Source organism: Planococcus citri, chromosome 5, assembly GCF_950023065.1.
Source record: "Planococcus citri chromosome 5, ihPlaCitr1.1, whole genome shotgun sequence".
Taxonomy (NCBI): Eukaryota; Metazoa; Arthropoda; class Insecta; order Hemiptera; family Pseudococcidae; genus Planococcus; species Planococcus citri.
The window spans coordinates 27585861-27607367 of NC_088681.1; the positions used below are offsets into that span (position 1 = coordinate 27585861).

The 21507-nt window shown below is 32.8% G+C and overlaps 3 protein-coding genes across 4 annotated transcripts; 2 read left to right on the forward strand and 1 right to left on the reverse strand.

Annotated features, from left to right (window-relative positions):
• The first annotated feature begins 93 nt into the window (after positions 1–93).
• LOC135847893 (mediator of RNA polymerase II transcription subunit 30-like) lies at positions 94–9392 on the forward strand. Of its 2 annotated transcripts, none has more exons than XM_065367624.1 (7): positions 94–345; positions 409–695; positions 769–1023; positions 1108–1275; positions 1365–1469; positions 1548–1697; positions 8322–9392. In XM_065367624.1, the coding sequence occupies exons 1-6, from the start codon at positions 219–221 to the stop codon at positions 1644–1646; spliced, it is 1041 nt and encodes a 346-aa protein (XP_065223696.1). In that variant the 5' UTR covers positions 94–218; the 3' UTR covers positions 1647–1697; positions 8322–9392. The 2 variants fall into 2 exon arrangements, with proteins under 2 accessions (XP_065223696.1, XP_065223695.1); XM_065367623.1 differs by lacking the exon at positions 8322–9392 and adding an exon at positions 1775–2013 and having other exon boundaries at positions 96–345.
• LOC135847892 (uncharacterized) lies at positions 2170–13375 on the reverse strand. The gene is made up of 5 exons (XM_065367622.1): positions 13322–13375; positions 8126–8222; positions 4461–4641; positions 3823–4144; positions 2170–3693 (listed from the first exon to the last, which is right to left on the reverse strand). Exons 2-5 carry the CDS (start codon positions 8220–8222, stop codon positions 2329–2331), a joined length of 1965 nt encoding a protein of 654 aa, XP_065223694.1. The 5' UTR covers positions 13322–13375; the 3' UTR covers positions 2170–2328.
• A 5036-nt stretch (positions 13376–18411) lies between these two features.
• On the forward strand, positions 18412–19749 carry LOC135847935 (uncharacterized). Its single transcript, XM_065367677.1, has one exon. It carries the CDS (start codon positions 18685–18687, stop codon positions 19405–19407), a length of 723 nt encoding a protein of 240 aa, XP_065223749.1. The 5' UTR covers positions 18412–18684; the 3' UTR covers positions 19408–19749.
• Positions 19750–21507: the final 1758 nt, after the last annotated feature.

Genomic DNA, 21507 nt, shown 5'->3' on the forward strand with positions numbered 1-21507 from the left:
CCTGAGTGATGTCAATTTCTCTGGCTGGATGCTTTGGCAGCGCTGTGGTCGATTTTTTTTTATTTTTTATTTTTCATAAATATCCATCCATATCATCCATATATCTATGGGTTTTTTGAATTTGAAATAAAGTGATAACAGCAAAAAAAACAACTAAAATTTGAACTATAACTGCTGAATATAATCCATATTTTGAGTCTAACACCCAAATCAAATCAATGGCAGGACCTCCGCACCCATTTCCCCCGAACTTCGGCGGTGCTCCTCAAAACGATATGCGTTCTCAATTCGGAGGCCCTCGTAGCGGCCAGCTTCCCGGCATCTCATCTCCAGGCCAACAATCAGGTAATTTCACTTCTATTTATTTCAAACCATTCGATTCAATATATTACCAAATATTTCTCCCAGTGGCCGGTATCGCGAGTCCTCAAACATACAATGTTGGCGTAAACATGCAGCAACAAGCCGATTCACCCATATCCGCTCAACAAATGCAGCAAACCGCTCAGCAGACATCGCAGCAGCTTCAGATGCAAATGCAACAACGACAGCAAACACCTTCGCAACAGCAGCAAGAAAGCGTCCAGCAAGCACAGCAAGTCGGAGCTGTGCAGGCCCAAGTACAGCAGCAGACGATACCTCAACCACAGCAGAACGCGTTTCCTCCTCAGTCATCTCTTCCACAACATTCAGCTGTACGGTTATTATATCGAAGTGATCTTACATTATATAGGTAAATCATGTGTTTCATCGATGTGTTATTTTTAGGTAGTTAATGCTGGAGGAGGACCTAACATGGGAGCCAGAATGACTCCCAGTGATGGATCTATTCAATCTGTTGCTCAATCTGCGATACAACCTGATAATGCTGTAGCTTCTGCCGGTGCTTCTGGACCTGTACCTCAACAACCGCCTGCTAATCAACAGTTTAATACAGCGTCTTTGTGTAAATATGGTCAAGAAATAGTTCAAGATATCGTTTGTAAAGTTCAAGACGTGTTTCAAATCTTGAGGGTTATTATGGTATGTTATTTGATACGTGAAATTTACCGTACTTGTAGCTACGTACGTTGATAATTTATTGATATCATTACTTGAATGTTATAGCCTCCTAATGGAGCTGGTGGTCCTACGAATACCATAAGTAACGATAAAAAACTGAAATTACAAGAGTATCTTCGCGGTATCAAAGGACTGTTCAAAAGATTAAGATTAATTTACGAAAAGTGCAACGATAATAGTCAGCTTCAAGGAATGGAATATATGCATATTGAGGTACGTATTCGATATTCATTATGATGAAATCTGTATGTATGCATTTTATTTGATATGATTCTTTACCAATAAAGATTGTAATTTTTTAGGGTTTAATACCATTGAAAGAAGAATGGGATGTTAAAACTTCTGAAGAACGAAAAACTTCGGAAGCTTATCGACTAGCAACAGAAGAATGTAAAGATTTGATTGACGTAAGTTTCTAAACTGTATAACTGTGACCATAGGTATTTATAAGTTACTATGATCTAACGAGTTCTTCTCTTACGCAGCAAGTAGTTCTGAAAAATAGCCAACTTAAAGAAATTATCGATCACATGCGTAAAATAGTCTGGGAAATAAATACTATGTTAACGATGAGAAGATCTTGAGGAATTGATTTGTTCGACCGTTCGTTCGTTGAACTGTGATGTAGATTCTTCGTAAGTAAATTGATATTTTAAAATTAAATTATTTCGTTACAACATTACGTTACTCATCGGAATTTAAATCTCGACAGAGTAACTATTGAGACTGCCACAACTGGTCCTCTGTTCGATGGTTCAAAATGATTGCATTACACAATATAAAGAGGATACACACTGCTCAAAAAATGAAAACATCTTTTACAGAGTTCAGGTGTACGGTATAAGTAGTACTCAATTTCGAGTTGATGGAAGTACAAATTTTCCAATCCCTTCGACGGTTGTTTCCATGATGTATTTTTTGTTTTCAATATTAGAGATTTTTCTCCTCGTGTATGATTTTTCATTCTTTCAAATCGATTTCATTTTTTAGTTTTTGTCATTGATTTTGTGTGGTCGTTTCAAAGTATTCGTTTCGATTTCATTTCGTTTTCGTCGTTTTGGTTTTTCTGCAATGGGGGTTTTTTCGATGAACGAAATAATACGAAGATTTCACGTAGAAAAATAATTTATTATAATTATAAAAATATCACAGTAAAATTAGATAACATCAACATCGAAATAAATAGAAAATTAAATTTTTGGGAAAAAATAAATTAAAAGAAAGAACAAATAACTCATCTAACAACAAAAAAATTCAATGGTTTGCTTACGACTTGACATTGTACGTATCTACTTTTCCGTTATCATTTACCGAAACCGAAGCTTGTCTATTTTCGGTCTTTTTACCATTAATATTACTCGAGCTACTTGAGAAAGAGGTTGCAATTCCATAGGAATTCTTGACTGGTAAATTCGAAGCACCTAGGCCGGTCAAACAGTCGCCACAATTGAGTAGTTTCGTACCGCTGGTATTCAAAGATGAAAGTTTTTCAAATACATCACCGGATGTATGGGAACTAGTGATGGAATCAGCTGGGAACACGAAACTGCCTCCGTTCGAGCCGGAATAACTAGAAGAATGGAAAGTGCTACCGCTGCTGGAGCTAGAATGTTGTTGATTTTGAACAGGTATTAGCTGAGGTACACCTCTGACTAAAATTGCGGGATTTTCGTTCTGTAGATTGAAAGCGTCAGCAGATTGAGCTCCCGATTCGAAGTAATTAATTTGCGAAGAAGCTGGAGGAACAACACCAGCGTATCCGGATTGGGTACCAGTGTATCCGGAATGGGTAGCGTATTGTTTTTGGGAATTGACGTTTAATGGCAAATGAGAGAATTGTTCGACGTTTCCGTTGGTGATGGTTTGTTGGGAATGCGAGCTTTGGGATTCTTCTTTCTTGATGGTTTGTGTGTTCGAAGGTAATGATAATCCTTGAGCTTTGGGGTAATAATAGTAACCGTCGGATTCTGGTTTCTCGTGACTGACTGGTTGACTAACGTAAGATTGGGAAGCATGAGAGGAGCTTTGTTGTTGAATTTCTTTCAGAGTGTTTTCGTATTCTTCGACCGTGATTGGTACATTTTTCACTGCTCCGGAGCTGTATTCTTCCATTTTATGGAGAGTTTTACCATCGTAAACGTATTTTATTTTCACTGGTCGGTCGATTACTTGGTTATAAGGAACGGCGTTATATTTGTGTTCTTTTTGTTGAATGTTTACATCGGAACTGGCCGAAGAACCGGCGCCTTCGTAGTAAGACGATTCTGTATCTTCGTTATGCGAGTAATGTTTTTCAGAATTCACGGATTGTTGTTTAGCTGGCAGTCTGTTGCCGACAAAAGTGTTCAAATCGACGACACCGGTGGTAAATTGTCCATTTGGAATGTACCCAGGGAGGCCTGGAACGAGCTGAGAGCTGGAGTTTTGTTTCACTGTTTGTTGTTCGTGTTTGCTGTAGGAAATTTGACTGGGAGCTTGTTGAATTTTTTGTATGACGACTGGTCGTAATTGAGCGTTCGTTTTTACCGTTTCGATTTCTTCTTGGTGGGTGTTTCCGGTTTGTACGTACGATGGTACTGATTGGTATAGTACACCGTCGGTGTTCAGATTAGAATCTAATCCGTTTTGGCTCTGTGAAACGAAAAAATTTGTTTTAATGTGAGAAATTAAAAAAGGTATTCATTCGAATCAGTTTCAGAAACAGAATGTAAATAGTTTTTAGAGAAAGAAGAAGAATGATGAAGTATTTGATTAACTTACGGTTTCAATTTCTTCTAATCCTGATGAAGCACCGTATGAATTCGATCCGTGAGTGATTACTTTTTTATTCACTACTTGTTCCTTTTTGGTGGATACGATTTTCGTTTGAGGTACTGCATGGTAGATAACTTGAGCGTTCTGGGAACCTGCTCCGGAAACAAATTGTTTCTGATGGTTGGCGCTTTCTAATTTGCTGAAGTATCCTTGAGCTTGAGAAGGATATGTCAGGTCGCCAACGCCAAAAGAAGATTGAAGGCTTTGGAGATCCTGACCATAGCTTGAGTGTAGAGGTGGTAGAGCGTTTGGAATATTCAAAGTGTCTCTGTAAATTATGAATGAAATTGGAATTAATTACCAATTTTTTTCTATACTTCGACTTGTATTTATAGTTTTTTTTTTTTAATTTATTATTAGTTTTAAATTTTTAATAGGTATTTGTACCTCTCTCCCCTTCCTCTTCTATCATTTTTTCCCTTTATAGTCCAACTGAACTGGTAAAGTAAAAAGGGTGTCAAAATTTTCTTTTCGCATTTAGATAAGGATGCTACTTTAAATTTCGTCTGCGTTTTTTTTTTTTTTTTTTTTTTTTTTTTTTTAATAAAAGATGTATAAAAATTGATGTTAAACAGTAAACTTACGCTTGTTTCGACACGAATTGATTAGCTTCGTGTTTGAGGTGTTCAAATGTTTTTTTAATTCCATCAGCCGAAGAAATACTGCTTCCCTTCGAATGAGTAACTACTTCTCCACTTGGCAAAACATATTGCGAAGAGTGAGCACTTCCTGAAGCGAAGTATCCGGTGCTACCAACTTTCGATTCTGTAATCAGTTCATAAATTACATCGTAAGTTACAGAAATAGAAATAATTCATTTGACAAAAACAAAAAATTATGTTCATTCGATAAGTTGATGAAATTATGATGTAGCCTACATTAATTACGAGTGTATTCGATATACTCGTACTTCTTAGAATAGGTTTTAGGTTTTATTTTGTAATTTATTGGTTCAAGTTGTCGAAGTTTTCATCGTGAACTTTCGATTAGAAAATGATTTTTTAATCAATTAAAACTTCTTAAATAGAAAAATGATTATTTTTCGATGCCTATTGAATGATGAATTATTTTCATGGTTCTCTTGATTTTTAATGATTGTGCGTAATTGTTTCGATAAATTCGTAGAAGTCGACTTTTTATATTAACCATAAATTAATCGGGTAGTCAAACAATCAATATTATTGAAAAATGATCGCTTGCCTATTTTTTTTTTTTTTTCTATGTTTGTATTGATCAAAATTCTGAATCAATAATTGAAAACTCAATCTTTCGTAATCATTAGAGGTTTGTTTCTAAAAAAAAATGTAATATGGATTCGCTAATTACTCGGTTGATTGTGTAAAACAAAAACATGTATTCAATTTTTTTCCTAGGTTTTATTTTTTTTTAACAAACTTTCAAATGATAAAATGAAACAGAAAATTTTTGAATAATAAAAATCTGATTACAAAAAAAAAGAAAGAAAAATGACAGCATTTTTTTTTTTTTAAGTAGGCACTCATTATTATTCCATAGATAATTTAAATAATTTTTGTCAGATCAATTTTTTATTTTAATCTGTTGTCAGGCGTACAAAATTTTAAAACGACCGATTCGTTGGAATTCACGACCACCCTCCTCCCTCCCTCCCTCCCTCCCGGATCCGCCGTTCTAATTCATTTACCATTTTAATTAATTTTAATAAACAATATTAATTAATTAATCGAAAGATTAATTCAGTAATTTGTAATTAATCAAATCAACCATTCCATTTACGATTTTTAATATAAATTTTCTTGACAAAAATTGACAGGTTCTCGCTCATTAAAAACATTCCGAAAAATTAGTACAAAAGTGCGAAAAAATATTTTTTGTCAATAATTCCCAGAAATTGCTACTTTTTGCAATAATTGTCAAATTCTTGCGTTTTGACAAATCTTTTGGACTTATAGCAAATTTGCTGAAGATTTTTACTTTTTTTTCAAAAATTACACAAGAGTCTCATTTTTTTGCCAAAAGAAAAGTATAAATCATTTTTTCACCAGTGATTTTCAAAAAGTCCTGCTTTTTAGTAAAATTGTAAAATTCTTGTTTTTAGCCAAAAATTCTACTTTTTTCACCAATTTACCAAAAAATAAGTTTCTTAACAAAATTGATAAGAATTGAGTGTGTCACAATAAGAAGGGCTTAAGTTCACTTAGGCCCTTTTTAGTGCAACATAGGTCATTTTTTTGGTTTCGGGCATATTTCTGTCCCAATAAAGACAACAAGATGCCCGGATGAAGTTTTTTCACAATCATTTCAATGTTCACTATAAAAAGGGCTTATAACACAATGTTTTTTTTTCCAAAAATAATTAATTAACGAAAATCCATAAATTTTGAAACACATACTAAAAACGCTTTTCTCTTAAAACCATCATTTTTCACAAGGGCCCTTTTATTGTGACGCATTCATTTGTTTTTTTGCAACGAATTCCATAAAGCTTCACTTTTTTCCAAAAATTGTCCAAAAGTTACGCTTTCTTACCAGAAATTGCCAAAAAAAAAATAATTTCTTGCACTGAAATTGTCAAAGTCTCACTTTTTGCTAAAAATGGAATTTTTTGATAGACATTTCGAAAATTCTCATTCGCTTTCTTATCAAAATGTAGCAATGTACTTGGTGCAAGTTTTTAGAATTGTAAATCAGATATTTTAATTTTTAATGTTCATCTTTTTTTTTTTTTTAGTGATTTTCTATGCATTAAAATGTATTATTCCATTGATGACTTTTTAGCTACATTTTCGAGCTTTTTTGGTTACTGAGGTTCCTTCTTTTATATAAAAATTGAGTACGATGAACTACGAGCCCTGCTTATATTGGAAATGTCAAATTTGGTTTTAAAAATTATATAAAAGATTATAGGTCTATTAGCCTTTTTATTTTGTCATGTGAATTATTGATTTTTTTCTAATTTTATCAATTAAGTATTTTTGACTGATTATTTTTACAAAAAATTCATCATTCGTGATTGAATGAGGTCTTGATTTTGATTGCAAAGGATCCGAAATATATTTTTTTAATGATGCTGATTTTAAAAAAGTGATCAAGGAAATGGATTCTGCATTACTGATTCAATTTTTTCAGAGACGTTTTGGTAATTCACTCTTTCGACACCCTGTGGATAAATTTCACTTTTTTTGTATCAATTTCAACCTTCATTTCGATGTTTTGTTTCCTACGATCCTCCCTCGCCTCTCTTTCCTCAATCGGCCACCTACTTTTTCCAGTGTGATATACACCTATTTCTTTCCCTTTCTATAAAATAAATAACATTTATATTTAAAATCTTACCAGCTGGCTCAGGAGGATCGATAAAAGTGGCCAATAAACAGTAGGACGTCATTACTAGGAAAATTTAATTTACATTTTGTTGTTTATTTATTATTACGATACGATACTCGTACGCGAAATTCTTCAAATTTTTTTCCAATCCCGCCAGTAAGGCGACCAAAAAAGAGGATATTTTACGATCTCGCGTAAACTAGACAAAAATACAAGGTATATACTCGGAGATAGATGGAGACTATGCCAACAAATATAATATAGCAAAAAGCAACGACAAAATAATCGTCTGTGCTGGAAGCAGGCAGACGAATAAATTACAACGATAACGTTTCTCGTCTTATCTTCATATTGTGCGAGTTAGGCACTAAGTCACACAGGTACTTAAAAATTGTAATTCGTAGGTTGAAAAAAAATTCCTAACGCGTTTAATTTTGTTATTATGAGACGAACGTGGTGTAAAAAGTGCGCCATGTCATGATAGATTAAGAGGAATAGATTAAAATGTAAAAAAAAAATAATAATAATAAAAATTTTTCGTACGTCATTAGGAAAGTACGTTAGACGTGTCGTGTGGTTTAAAATCAGGTTGGCTAGTTTGAATGGCGTCGCATTGGATGTACATATATTTGTACCGGTAGGTTAGGTTAGGTACATCTTATTATACGTTGATGTTAAGGTCATTAGCGCAGATTAATAAATAATTCTGCGGCTTTATCATGTGTACATAATACATATATTATGTGGTACATATAGAGAGATCCTCGTATACACTATGCATAAACGGATCAAATATCTGTGATAAATTTACACCTATGTACGTCTATATTACCAAAGTACTACGTAGTTCCGGATTTAAAATACAGAAGGGTGTAATATAGAATACCTTCCAACTTGATACGATATTTTCTGAGAAATTATGTATATAATATGTCGTACATACCGTCGCAATCTTCTGTCGGAAAGGTGCAAGTAGCGTATATATTACAATTGGCCAGTAAAACCAAACATGAAATCAGATACGTTGTTTTAATCGCCATCTGTAATAATAAAACAGAAAAAAAAACTCGATATACAAATACGTTATGAAAGATTACCTAATTGACCTTTGAATACTAAATAAATTCGGTATGTTGCAGATGTGTTATTCGATACGATTATGTTCATATGTATAATGGTTAAATTGTCCTCGTTCGTGGAATTATACTAACGCGCAAGAAGCTAACCATATACTGATTAAAAGAAGAAAAAAAAAATGGAAATGGATAATTTTTCAAAATCATCGTGGTGCGGTGTGTTTGTTAAAATTAGAATACGATTACGAAGATCAATCTTCTCATCACAGGTACGTGATTAGTTTCATGATATTCACGACCTAACCGACCCAACGACTACTCTTATACGCGGATGAAGAACAAAAAAAAAAAAGAAAGAAAGAAAAATGGAAATCATAAATAAGACGCGTATTTAATTTTGATCACGTATTCTCGTTATAAACTTTTTTATATATTTTTTTTGTACCCCGAAATTTATGAATAATTTACTCACCTACATAGCTATAAGGAATAGAAAGATAGAGGAGAACTCTCATTTTTTTTTTTCGTTCAAAGTTTTTGTCTGCGAGGCTGAAAAATCACGTTGATGAGGTATTTATAGATATTAATTATGTGGAAAATGGCCACTAAATGGTGAAGTATGCTTTTTAAAATTGGAGATCGTGTAGCTTAAAGCGAAACATTACGTAAGAGTAATTTTACACACGTTTTTAGGTTTAACCCACGTGCGATGGTATCTTACGCATACACATGTAATCTAATGTAGGTAGGTACCTCATCTTCTGCCTATCTACTGGACAAAGAAATTCGCCAATTGTAAAAGATGAAACGCGAATTTACATAAGATCGTCTTCTTAAATCATTTGTCCAACTGGTGTTTTGTTTGAAAGAAAACAAAAACCAAAAAAACAAACTTCTATGAATGACAATAGATGCAATATGCTGCAATACGTAATGCACAATGCACCTAGTGTCCCTGAAGGAATTTACAGACCTAACTAAGTGTATTGTGATGCAGAAGTTGGTAGATTTTTTGACGAGATTATGTAATCTAAGGTGTGTTTTCTTTTTCTCAGATCGTTAATGCGAAATAATAGCAAAACATTATGTCGTGAATAAATTTTTGAGAAAATTTCAACTTGATTCGTTTGCTAAGGAGAGAATTGTCAAAACTCGCCAATTTATTTGGTTTTCTAAAATTCTTTTAAAAATTTTCAAAGATGATAATTTTTGAAAAAAAAATATGATTTGAACTTTTGAAAACGAGTGAAAAATTCAAAATTGAAGGAGCTATATACTTTTTGGGCTAGAATTTTCAGATGATCCTCCCATTTCAGTGAATTTTTTCTGCACCGGTTGGTTTTAAAATTTTGAAAATGAAATCTTATCATTTTATTTAAAATGAGCCATATAGACTACTTGTTGTTGAGAATTTTTTTTCCATTTTCAAAAGTTTAAGACCAGTATTAATGCTTGAAATAAAAAAAAAAATCAATTCAAAATTTTTTCCAAAAATTAATTATTTTTTTCTTTTTTTCAATTGTTTGTAACTTTTTTTAGTTTTAAAAATAGGTAGTTTGGTAGAGGACATTTTTTGTTTGTTGATTGCCTTATTTAAAAACTGATTGAAAGTCATTCTCAAAATTTTCGTTCTTGAGTATTTTGAAACACTAACCCTTTAAGCCAAAATATAGGAAACGTCTTAGAGGGAATGGGAAAGTAAGTATTGATTTATTTTTTACATAAATCATGTAGATAAATTCTCCCAATGTTTTTTTTCCACATAGAAAATTCGATAATTTTAATTAGGTAGTTCAAGAAAACTCTTTCTTGTTGATAGCTTCCATCCCCCTCCCTTTTACAAGTCTATTGAATGAGTATTTAAATTGTATCATAGCTCCGCCACTAAATTTTGATTCGAGATAATATTCAAGTGATAAAAAAATTTGCATTCTCATCCATGAGTGAATATCTTATCTAATTTGTAGATTAAACTTGAACTTGGGGAATTTTATTTGTACATATATAATACCTGTATACCAAAATCATTAATTATCGGTTAAAATAATCGAGCAATTAGTTTTATCACTTCTTTAAATGCAAAAATTATTGCACTCGTTTAAGTAATGGTACAGATAATAGGTACCTAATGTAAATCTTTTTTTTAAATTGATTCACCAGCAATAATAAATTGCGATTTCTTTGCTTAAACCCAAATAAAAACAAATGGAGAGGAAATAACAACTTGGAATATTTACCTATATGTTACTTATTCATTTTTTTATATTTGTATACTCTGAATTTCCACTTAATCGACTGTTTCAAAATTAGGTACAAGTAAGACTCGAGGTAAGACAGGATTTTTTCAAAAAAATGTTCTGTCCTCCATCTGTGATGGTGATGGTAATAAGGTAATTTTAGAGCCCATTATCACAATCACGTCAGGATGTTACCCATTTTGAACTCGGTTTTGAGTATTTTTTGGTCGTGAGTGAAAGTTCCCAGAACAAATACCATTAAATATTTTGAATTTTTTGTAAACATTTTTTTTGGCCTTACTTACCTATACCTTTCTAATTGATTTGAAAATTATTCCACGCTGTCAGCTTTGAACTGACGAAAAGTTTATTTTTTAAAACTTTTTTTCGATATATTCTCTCCCCCCCCTTTCCTGCAAACTTTTTACACTTTTCAACTTTGGATTCAACGAATCAAATTACTCCAAATTTTCATTCTTTTCGTCGTGATATCTGATACGACTAAATTTGACCATATTTTGTGTTTTATCCTTAAATCAGCATGCAATTTTTTAAATGAAAAATCTTGTCAAAAAAATATAAATCAAATTTTGGGGGAAAAAGTCTATCTCTATACTTACTCTAAAAAAATTGCAAAACGAATATTGAAGCAGGCCACTACCAGTCGAACTCGTTGAATACGAATTTGAGATTTTTAATTAGAGGTTTTATAAAGAAAAAAAGAAATTTCGGAGATATATTTTTTTAAAACTAAAAACTAGAAATATTAGCCAGGTAGGTACTTAAATAAATACCTACTTATGCATGTTGAAACTGAAAAAAAAAAATGAAGAGCCAATTTTTTTTTCATTCTGAAATTTAACCTTCAAGACCCACATTTGTATTCAGTGAGTTCAATTCCCTGAAGATTTGTACTCAATTTTTTGAAATTTTGTTCTGGAAAACATTTTTTTTTTAGTTATATTCCCCCTACAGCCACGTTTTGCGTAGTTCACTTTTGAAACACGTGCCTAAAAGTGAATTTCATGATGAGGGAGAAAGAGGTACATTACAAATTTTTTCGAAAATCGCTGTAAATTTCTGAAAAATTCGCCAGATTTCAAATTGGTGTAGGAAGGTTAAAAATGACCATTGAAAATTTGAAACGCTCTGGAGACCGAAAAAGTAGTTTTAAGACAAAGATGATAAGAAATTGAATTTTCATGGGTGATGTTTTTTTTCCAGTAAGCAATTTTTATTGATATTCATCTTACCTATTTTCATTTTACTTGCTTATTTTTCCTCAAAATTCAAGTTTTTACGTATTTTTGCCGAGTAAAATTAAAAAGCATTTAATTTTGTTTTTTTATAGTACCTACTTACATTAAAAAAAAAAAAAAAAAAAAAAAAAAAAAAAACGAACAAAAAATTGAAAAAAATATTTTGTTCTGAGAAAAAAGTAAAAGATTAAAGAAAATATTTCAATAGTCTTTTTAAGTAAGTATTATGTACAAATTAGAAAGAAGGAAAAAATCCATCAAACTAAATTAAAAAAGCAATAAGTAATGGGAAGTTGCAGAAAAAATTTCATCTTGATCAAAAGTAGGAGAAAAATTAGTTATCACTTTATCAGAAACGTATCATCTGATCACTGGAAGGGAGAAGGGGGGGCAGTCTGAGTTCATCTGCATCAAAGTATTCTATGTATACTTTTAAAAAAATAAAAATAAACTACGTGGTTAATTTCTGAAAAAAAAGAGATTTGGCCAATATTATTGGGCGAAAAAAGAAAAATAAATTACCACAATCATAAAATTAAAAAAAAAAATATATGAAAATGATAAAACAAGGCAACAAAATTACGTGAAAGGTGTTGAATATTCAAAAAGTTCAGTACAATAAATACCAAGATCAGTTTATAAGTAGAAAATATGTTCCTGTCCCTACTTGAAAAAAAAAATGGAATTAGAAAAAATATTTTAAAATATTTAAACTTTCAGAGAGAAGAAAAAAATTTACAAAAAAAGGCAACTTATTTAGAAAAAAAAAAAACATTCGAGTACTTATGCTGTTAAAAACCCCATTATTCCAAGTAAGCACCAACTCATCAATTCCCAAATAATCATAACCTTATTATTTATCACTTAATCCATTACTTGAAAAATGATTTACGATGACTTAGCTATAATATTTCATACTTTGATCGTGTTTAATTAATAATTACCATCAAACACACCGCGATTTCAAAGACGACACAATGAAAAGCTCGTCAAAATAAAACAACACAATACACCGCACCGTTCGTATTTCACGCTGCTACAAAATTAGCATAAAGCCGAGAAACATGGTCAATTTTAATCTCGATAGCACACATACAATTGCATCATACCGTTACTTTATCATCAATATACACTCCCGTTCACCTTTTCGGTCATTGCCTTAACGGTTACTTTTTTGATAATTAACGACTCGACTAGGATATACTCGTGCGAATACTGTAATGCACAATGTACATCATAAAATATCACACCTAAACACTTCCAGTTCCGTCCTATCTCCCATCCCAGACTCAAATCGCAGGAAAAAGCTTACAACTCTACTATCCCAATGGTCGAGTAAATTTCACAAAATTTGTACTCGACTTTAATTAACCTACTTGGCAAATATAACGATCGTTTTGTTGATTAATTGCGAATAGAATAGTTAGTGATACAGAAACACGATCGGATGAGAGCTAGATCTGCACTTGGCTTATCTGATATTCGAAATGCAAACTGGATTTTTTGTTATTTAGATAAAAAGGTGTTGATAATGAAAATTTCTCGATAATTAACCAGATACTTTTACCTGTCTAGCCCAACTCGATGCATAAAATATACGATTAAAAAGAAAGCAAACCGATTAAATGAACAGTTGGCGAAAAATTAATTTAAAAAATATAAGTATTAGAAACTCATTAAATAGTACTCACCCTTTATCGATTAATCAACACGGAGAGAAAAAAATTCGCGAACCTGTTTAAATTGTGAACTAAAACGTTAGTCTACATCCGAGTTGTGTACTCGTAAAACAACTCGCATCATTTTCCAAATCTCTTATAAATAACATCCCTACTACTACTACTACGAACGATGAAAAAAAAATTGTGTTCCGTTCAATTAATAAGTTGAAAGTTCATTGTATTACTCAAACGGTTCGGTTAGTGGTTTTTTTCGCATTGATCTTTCTATCTCACTCGTCTAATTTCCATTAAAATGTATTTATTTTCACGTTGCAAAAACCATGCTGCTAATACATACAAATAATATGTAAATTATTACATTATCAATATCAAGGTTATCTCGCCGATATTGTGAGATTTGAAATTTTTTCGGTACCTACGTTTTTTCTATAAAAGTAACGCGTACTTATGACTAATAAAATTTCTATTTTTTTGTTAGGTACCTCTCTGTTGATGACGTATTGATCAAAATAATTTTTTTTTTATAATTTGAGAAAATGCGTGTAGAAATGGCATTTTTCCCGGAACTCTCGAAGGTTGTTACTTTCATTATACGGTTTGATTTTTATTTTTCTTTAGTCGCGTGAATCATTCTTTTTTAATGGGTTGTTATTTTTGTTTAATTATTTATTCGAGTGATGGCCAGTAGACGATTTCGATTAGTAAAAGAAAAAATTGTATTGTTTTCGAAAACAACGCATGACTAAGTGCGTTTGATAAATTTAAACGATAAGATAATGAAAATTTCTTCTTTAGTGTCCTTTGATTAGAAAGTGATGCAAAGGTGCATTTTGATTCGATTCGAATTAGTACAAGGTTCGGTTTTAACCTCAAGATTACTACTGAATAACACAAACTGGATTAATAATGATGTCGTTATTTATAGATTTATTGACTTGGAAGCTGAAGATTAATCGTTTATTTTATTCAGATTTTTTTTAGATTAAACGTGGAAAAATTGAGAGAAAGGGAATATGTGTGAAATGTTTTCTATTTTAATTTTTAAAATTATCGCAGATTAAAATTTCTTCGTTTTTTTTTTTTTTTTTTTTTTTTTTTTTAATATAAATTAACGACTTTTAGATATCTATCTATTTCGAGCAAGGAATTCTGTCAATTGTATTGTTGATAATGAGCAAAATACCAAGATATATGTTCAAAAAAATACCATAGTTATATTCAATGCACCATCGAAGGTCGTACCCATCCGACACGTTTCACACTTTTTTTCAAATTTATAATTTCCAGCTGGCTTAAATATAGCTAAGTGGAAGTCACATACCTAACATGTATGTATAAATATAAGTAATAAGTATAAATTTAATTGTCAAGACTGGATGATTTGGGTGACCAGTGAACAGATAATTTAAATTTATTTTAATAAAATTGGTCGGTGGTGGTTTTTGATATTTTTTTTCTTCTAATTTTTAGAAAACATGATGAAAAAACTGCTTAAAACAAGAAAGGTGTAGCTGGTTTCGATCGAGGGTTTGGTATTTTAGTTTGTGGTATATGAGATTCTGATTATTATGTATTTTAATACATATTTGTATGGTGTTGTAACCACCTACACTTTTCATTTTAATTTTACATTCGTCTTAATTCTCTTCGTTCTGCATATTTTTTGTAAGTTACGATTATGAATAATTATTGAGTTTTTTCTGAAAGCCTGATTTTCTTTACAAAATAAAGGAAAACCCAGATTAGGTGACGCTATATCTCAATTCCGGAATTGGACTGGGTCCACCCCTTAGGTACATAAACTCAGTTTCGAAGTCCTAGAAATCCGTTTTGATCAATTTTACGTAACTATAAGTTTGTTGGATATTTGTGGCATGATTTTTTTCACAGAATTTTGAGAACACCTGAACAAGAATAATTTCAATGAAATTCGCTCAAATTCGATATTTTAAATTTGATTTGACGTTGAATTTGAGGGGTTCGAGTCGGTTTGACTTTTACCCAGAATTCGCGAATACCTAATTTTTTTTATAAATCTTGGAAAACTTTTTGTCACGTCGCTTGTCCCTCCAAATTAATATGGCTGGTTTAAACTTGGCATGTAAGTGCTAGAACTTTTATAAGTTTACCTAGGAGGCTGACATTTGGCATACACATTCATGGAGCACACAGAACAGGGTTGTGTTTGTAAGTAATTTTGATGTTTTTTTATTGCATATTATTTTTCGAAATTTCAACAAATTTTTTACATTTATGTTGAAAAAAGAAAACCCACATGGTGACTTCTGGTGAATCTGTCACCAAAAAGTCCCCAGAATTCACCAAGGCGTCACCAGACATTTTTTTAAAAAATTCAAGGGCCATGAGGACATTCTGATAACTTCTTCACCAACAATTCGCCATAAGAAGAATGAAATCCCCCTTGGTGACCTTGGTGACTTCTGGTGAATCTGTCACCAAAAAGTCCTCAGAATTCACCAAGGAATCACCAGACATTTTAAAAAAGTTATCATGGGTCATGGGCCATGAGGACATTCTGTTGATTTTTTCACCAACAATTCGCCATAAGAAAAATTAATCGCCTTGGTGACCTCAGATGAATCTGTCATCAATAAGTCACCAGAATTCACCAGACATTGAAAAAAATCTTCCAAGGGCCATGAAGACATTCTGGTGACTTCTTCACCAACAATTCGCCGTAAAAAAGATGAAAAAGCCTCTTGGTGATCTCTGGTAAATTTGTCACCAGGAAGTCACCAGAATTCACCAAGGCCAAGAAGCGGCCACACATTCATATAAATTTTCTTGGGCCATGGGGACATTCTGATGACTTTTTCACCAACAAATTCGCGATAAAAAAGACAAAAACTCACATGGTGACTTCTGGTGAATCTGTCACCAAGAAGTCACTAGAATTCACCAAGGAGTCACCAGACATTCAAAAATATTTTGAAGGACCATGAGGATATTCTGTTGATTTTTCCACCAACAATTCGCCATAAGAAGAATGAATCCACCCTTAGTGAATTCTGGTGAATCTGTCACCAATAAGTCACCTAAATTCACCAAGGAGTCACCAGAAATTCAAAAAAAATTCAGGGGCCATGAGGACATCCTGGTGACTTCTTCCCCAACAATTCGCCTTAAAAAAGGTGAAAAAGCGTCTTGGTGACTTCTGGTGAATCTGTCACCAAGAAGTCGCCAGAATTCACCAAGGAGTCACCAGATATTAAAAAATTTTTCACAGGCTATGACGACATTCTGGTGATTTTTTCACCAACAATTCGTTATAAAATGACGAAAACCCACTTGGTGACTTCTGGTGAATCTATCACCAGAATTCACCAGACATTCAAAAAAATTGTCAAGGGCCATGGGGACGTTCTGTTGGTTTTTTCACCAACAATTCGCCAGAAAAAAGAGGAAAACCCACTTGGTGACTTCTGGTGAATCTGTCACCAAAATTCACCGAGGAGTCACCAGAAATTTAAAAAAAATTTCGGGGGCCATGAGGACATCCTGGTGACTTCTTCACCAACAATTCGCTATAGCAATGACGAAAACACACTTGATGACTTCTGGTGAATCTGTCACTAAAAAGTCACCAGAATTCACCAGACCTTCAAAAAATTTTCCAGGGCCATGGGAACATTCTGGTGGATCTTTCTGCTTTTATGGTGAATTATTGGTGAAGAAATCACCAAAATGTCTTCATGGCCCTTGAAAATTTGTAATTCACCAAGGAGTTACCAGAAATTCAAAAAAAATTTCGGGGGCCATGAGGACATCCTGGTGACTTCTTCACCAACAATTCGCTATAGCAATGACGAAAACCCACTTGGTGACTTCTGGTGAATCTGTCACCAAAAAGTCACCAGAATTCACCAGAAATTCAATAAAATTGTCAAGAGCCATGGGCACATTCTGTTGGTTTTTTCACCAACAATTCGCTATAACAATGACGAAAACCCACTTGGTGACTTCTGGTGAATCTGTCACCAAAATTTACCAAGAAGTCACCACACATTCAAAAAAGTTTTCAAGGGCCATGGGGACCTTTTTAGTGATTTCTTCACCAACAATTCGCCAAAAAAAGAGACAAAAACCAACTTGGTGACTTCTGGTGAATCTGTCACCAAAAAGTCACCAGAATTCACCAGACATTCAAAAAAGTTGTGAAGGGCCATGGGGACATTCTGGTAATTTTTTCACCCACAATTCGTCATAAAAAAAGATGAAACCCCACTTGGTGACTTCTGGTGAATCTGTAACCAAAAAGTCACCAAAATTCACCACGGAGTCACTGGACATTCAAACAAATTTTCAAGGGCCATGAGGACATTTTGGTGATTTCTGGAGTTACCAGACATTTAAAAAAAATTTCAGGTGGTATGAGATGTTAAAGTTGGTCCTTCAGAATCGATTACCGCCATTTTCGAGTCGTTTTGGAGCCTCCTTATCAGAAGTAGGACTTTTCTCCAATGATTTTAAATCACTACAGGAGGTATTCAAGGACTTGAAGGTGTCTACCAAATCATCAAAACCATAATAAAGTCGTCCTTTTGAATTATTTGTTTTTTTCAAAATTGAATGATAATTGTCAAAAAATAAAACGTGCAATAATAAAAGCTTCAAAATTATTCTCTCAGTTTTTGAGTGTTGCTATAAATTGAATGAAGAATTAGCCTCCCAGTTACTTATAAATTGGTGAAGATTTAACCGAAAATTTGTTTAAATCTGCCGAAAATTGATACAATACAGAAACGAAATAAAATCGTGTTAAATTCAAAAATCTCTTGAAATAAGTCACAAAAAAGTCGTCGTTTTTCATTTTTTTAGATTTTAGAGATACCTTGGTAAAAATTTTGAAACAAATCACTAAAAATTTCTTCCATCTCATATTTTTAAAACCTTTAAAACTTATTTTGGGATACGCTTGAAGTCAAATGTTCATTTAGAACGTTATCTACATGCATTGACGTTCATATTTCAGCTGCTAAGTATAGATGATTCTAATCTGTTCAAAAATAAGACCTCCTTAGGCATCATTTCCTCAAAATCGTTGGTCATAAAAATATAACATAAATTTCCACCGCAAAAGTAGAATTAAAAAATCAAAACTCACGAAAAAGAACTACCTTACATTACAGAAACACCTCTCGTTAACATTTCTTCAAATTGCTTAGAAACATAGAAAAACTCTTAATGTGGTCAAAAATCATCAACTTACTGCGACGATCTCAGCATCATGTCGAATCCGCCTCAAATCGCCGGAACGAAACCAGACCGAGAGAAAAAGCTACCCCCTAAAGACCCCGCTTACGTACGTAGAGACCCAAAAGCCAGATACATCTTTAGCTATGGCCGAGCTCTGGAACCAAAGTTGGCCTATCCTTCACTGGCCGGATACTACAGACCTTGGCGATTCACCGACCAACGATACAGCGGTGTATCGAAAATCTTCTACGCTCGTTCTCGCGAATTCCGAATCTCTTTGGATATCAGTCAATTCGCTTACGAAGACGTATCGGTCAAAGTGGCCGATGGATTTGTGGTGATCAACGCACATCACGACGTCATCGAAGACCAGTTGGGTAAAGTTTGGCGTCGATTTACTCGAAAGTATAAACTACCACCGAACGTCAAAAGCAACAGTTTGCACGGAAAGTACAAGAAAGGATTTCTGTTCTTGTGGGGCGAGAAGTCTTCAGCCGATGTAGAGAAGAGCGACATGGCCCGAGTCGACCAACAAATTAAAACCGATCGTATCGTCAGATTCAGTCCTCGTTTGCAGAATAAACGTCGCCTTCTTCATCAATTAGCCGCAGTTCGCAATGACGTAAAACTTTTAAAAGATGCTCGTTTAGATAAACACGCTGCAGCGCAAAAGTCCAAAGACAAAACTCAAAATCAACAGATTACCATAACGATAGCGTATTCGCCGTCTTCGTCGCCCTCATCGTCCAAGTAATTCTTTACGTAAGACGTCGTGTTGTTGATTTCCAACTTCCGAACGCCTCGAAGCTGAAAAAAAAAATTGTCAATTTTTTCACGACATCGATGCCGGCGACTTGTAAATAGTAAATATAAACGTAATTTGCCCTCCGAGCATCATCGGTTCTCGAATCCTTTTCATCGTGTTTACGTAAATGAAATTTTTTTCACGTTGGCAATACCGAAAGATTTGTTGATAACCATTTCCCAACCAGTGGTTCGTAGATTTGGCGCCGTGTTCGTGAAATTTGTACGATTAATCGATCCTCAAGGTCGATATGATAATCTGCATTTTGAATATATACGTCACCGTACTTTACATTCGTATTAACGATCAATTTTTTTCATCTCTCCGTCTCTATCTGTTTTTTCGCCGGTATTAGGAAAGAATTTCAAGTATTTACTCTCGCATCTACGTCTGCAGCTGTGATATCTAAATTTTCATAAGTGGTGATCTTTATTTATACCTACGTGGGTTATTTTAATGCACAAAATATGTTGTAGGTATAAGGATGCGGAACTAGCTGTGGTTTTTCCGTTTCCGTTTCGCGTACGTCTACAAATACGTAACCTAGTGTAATATGTGCCCCTACAGCAAAGCACCTTTCAATTAGGTATTAGTCGAAGTCCATAGATATTCAGATAACTGTATTGGCTCATGAACGAGCATACCTATACCTAATTTTAACGATCAAACAATTTTATGATTTTAAAATTACCGCAATTTTAATAATCGCTTTTCATCTCTTAAAACACATTTTAGTCGAGTATAAATTTTTTTTATTCTGCTAATGACTAAAAAAGAGAGGCGACGAGTAGACCCGGATTTAGGAATTATGGAGCCAAGAGATCGTCTACTAGGTATACGAAGTATATAGTCTGGCTGCTAAATATAGAGAAAGTTCTGGGAAAAAACCTGAAATTTGAAGACTGAAATGATTGGATTTTCGTTTATTGTATGGAGTTAAGTACGTGAAAAGTTATATAAAATATATTCTGAAATTCTAATATGTAGGTACTTATTGTAGAATATCTGTCAAATTCAAGGTCGAGAAAGAAAACTACTGACGGTGAGCGAAGGATTATAATCCTCCAGATTTGTACTCATCTGTGTCTCCCCATCGAAATGGGTTTCATTTTCAACACGGATGTAGGTATGTACTCGAAACGAATGTGTTTTTTTACACTAGAGGGGAAGGAGGAAGAATGTTTTTAAAAATGTGGATATAGATGTAATTTACTGAAGGATAAAAATCCAGACTATGTGTAATATTTCAAAAAAAAAAAAAAATTATGTAATTTGTAATTTTTTTTGATTTTGGATATTTTTTTAAATATCAAGTATTGTGTCTTTTTTTGTCGTTTTTTCTAATACTGATTTTAAAATATTATTTAATTTTCAGTTTTGTCTGATAATATTAATTTATCACTTATTTAATTGCATTAAATTTTTTTTTTAAAATGTAATTTTATGCAGCAGGTAAAATGAAGGTCAAAAATTGAAGCATTCGTCAAAATACGAACGAAAATCATAAAATTGAAAAAGGAGATAACAAACGAAATGAAAGTGATATTAAATTTGAGCGTTCTGTTACAAAAATATGCACTTAGGTAGAGGTACTTAGCTGCCTATAAAATGAATAAATTAAATTTTAATCTTCTTCTGTTTTTCATTTTCTGAATGGATAGTTTATTATAATTTTTTGATTTAAAAATCTTCTTGTGTTTTCGCCATTCAACAAAAAATATCTAAATTATTTTCTGCAAATATAAATTTTTGAAACATTTTTTTTATGGTACTTACCTACTCCTCATTTTTTTCGATGTTTAGAATACGTTTAAACTTTTCGTTACTTACGGTATTTGTAAAATATCAAAATTTTCTTGTTTAAAAAGAAATAATTTTTTTTCAATTTTAAAAGTAGATAGTAGTTACCTAACCTACCTAAGTATTTTCAATTTTTTTTGTGATTTGAAATTTTGAATTTTTTTTATATTTTAAAATCTACCTACACTTTAATGTAACGTTAAATTTGAAGCTTTGGTTTTTCACTGAAATGAAATTAAATCGGTATTC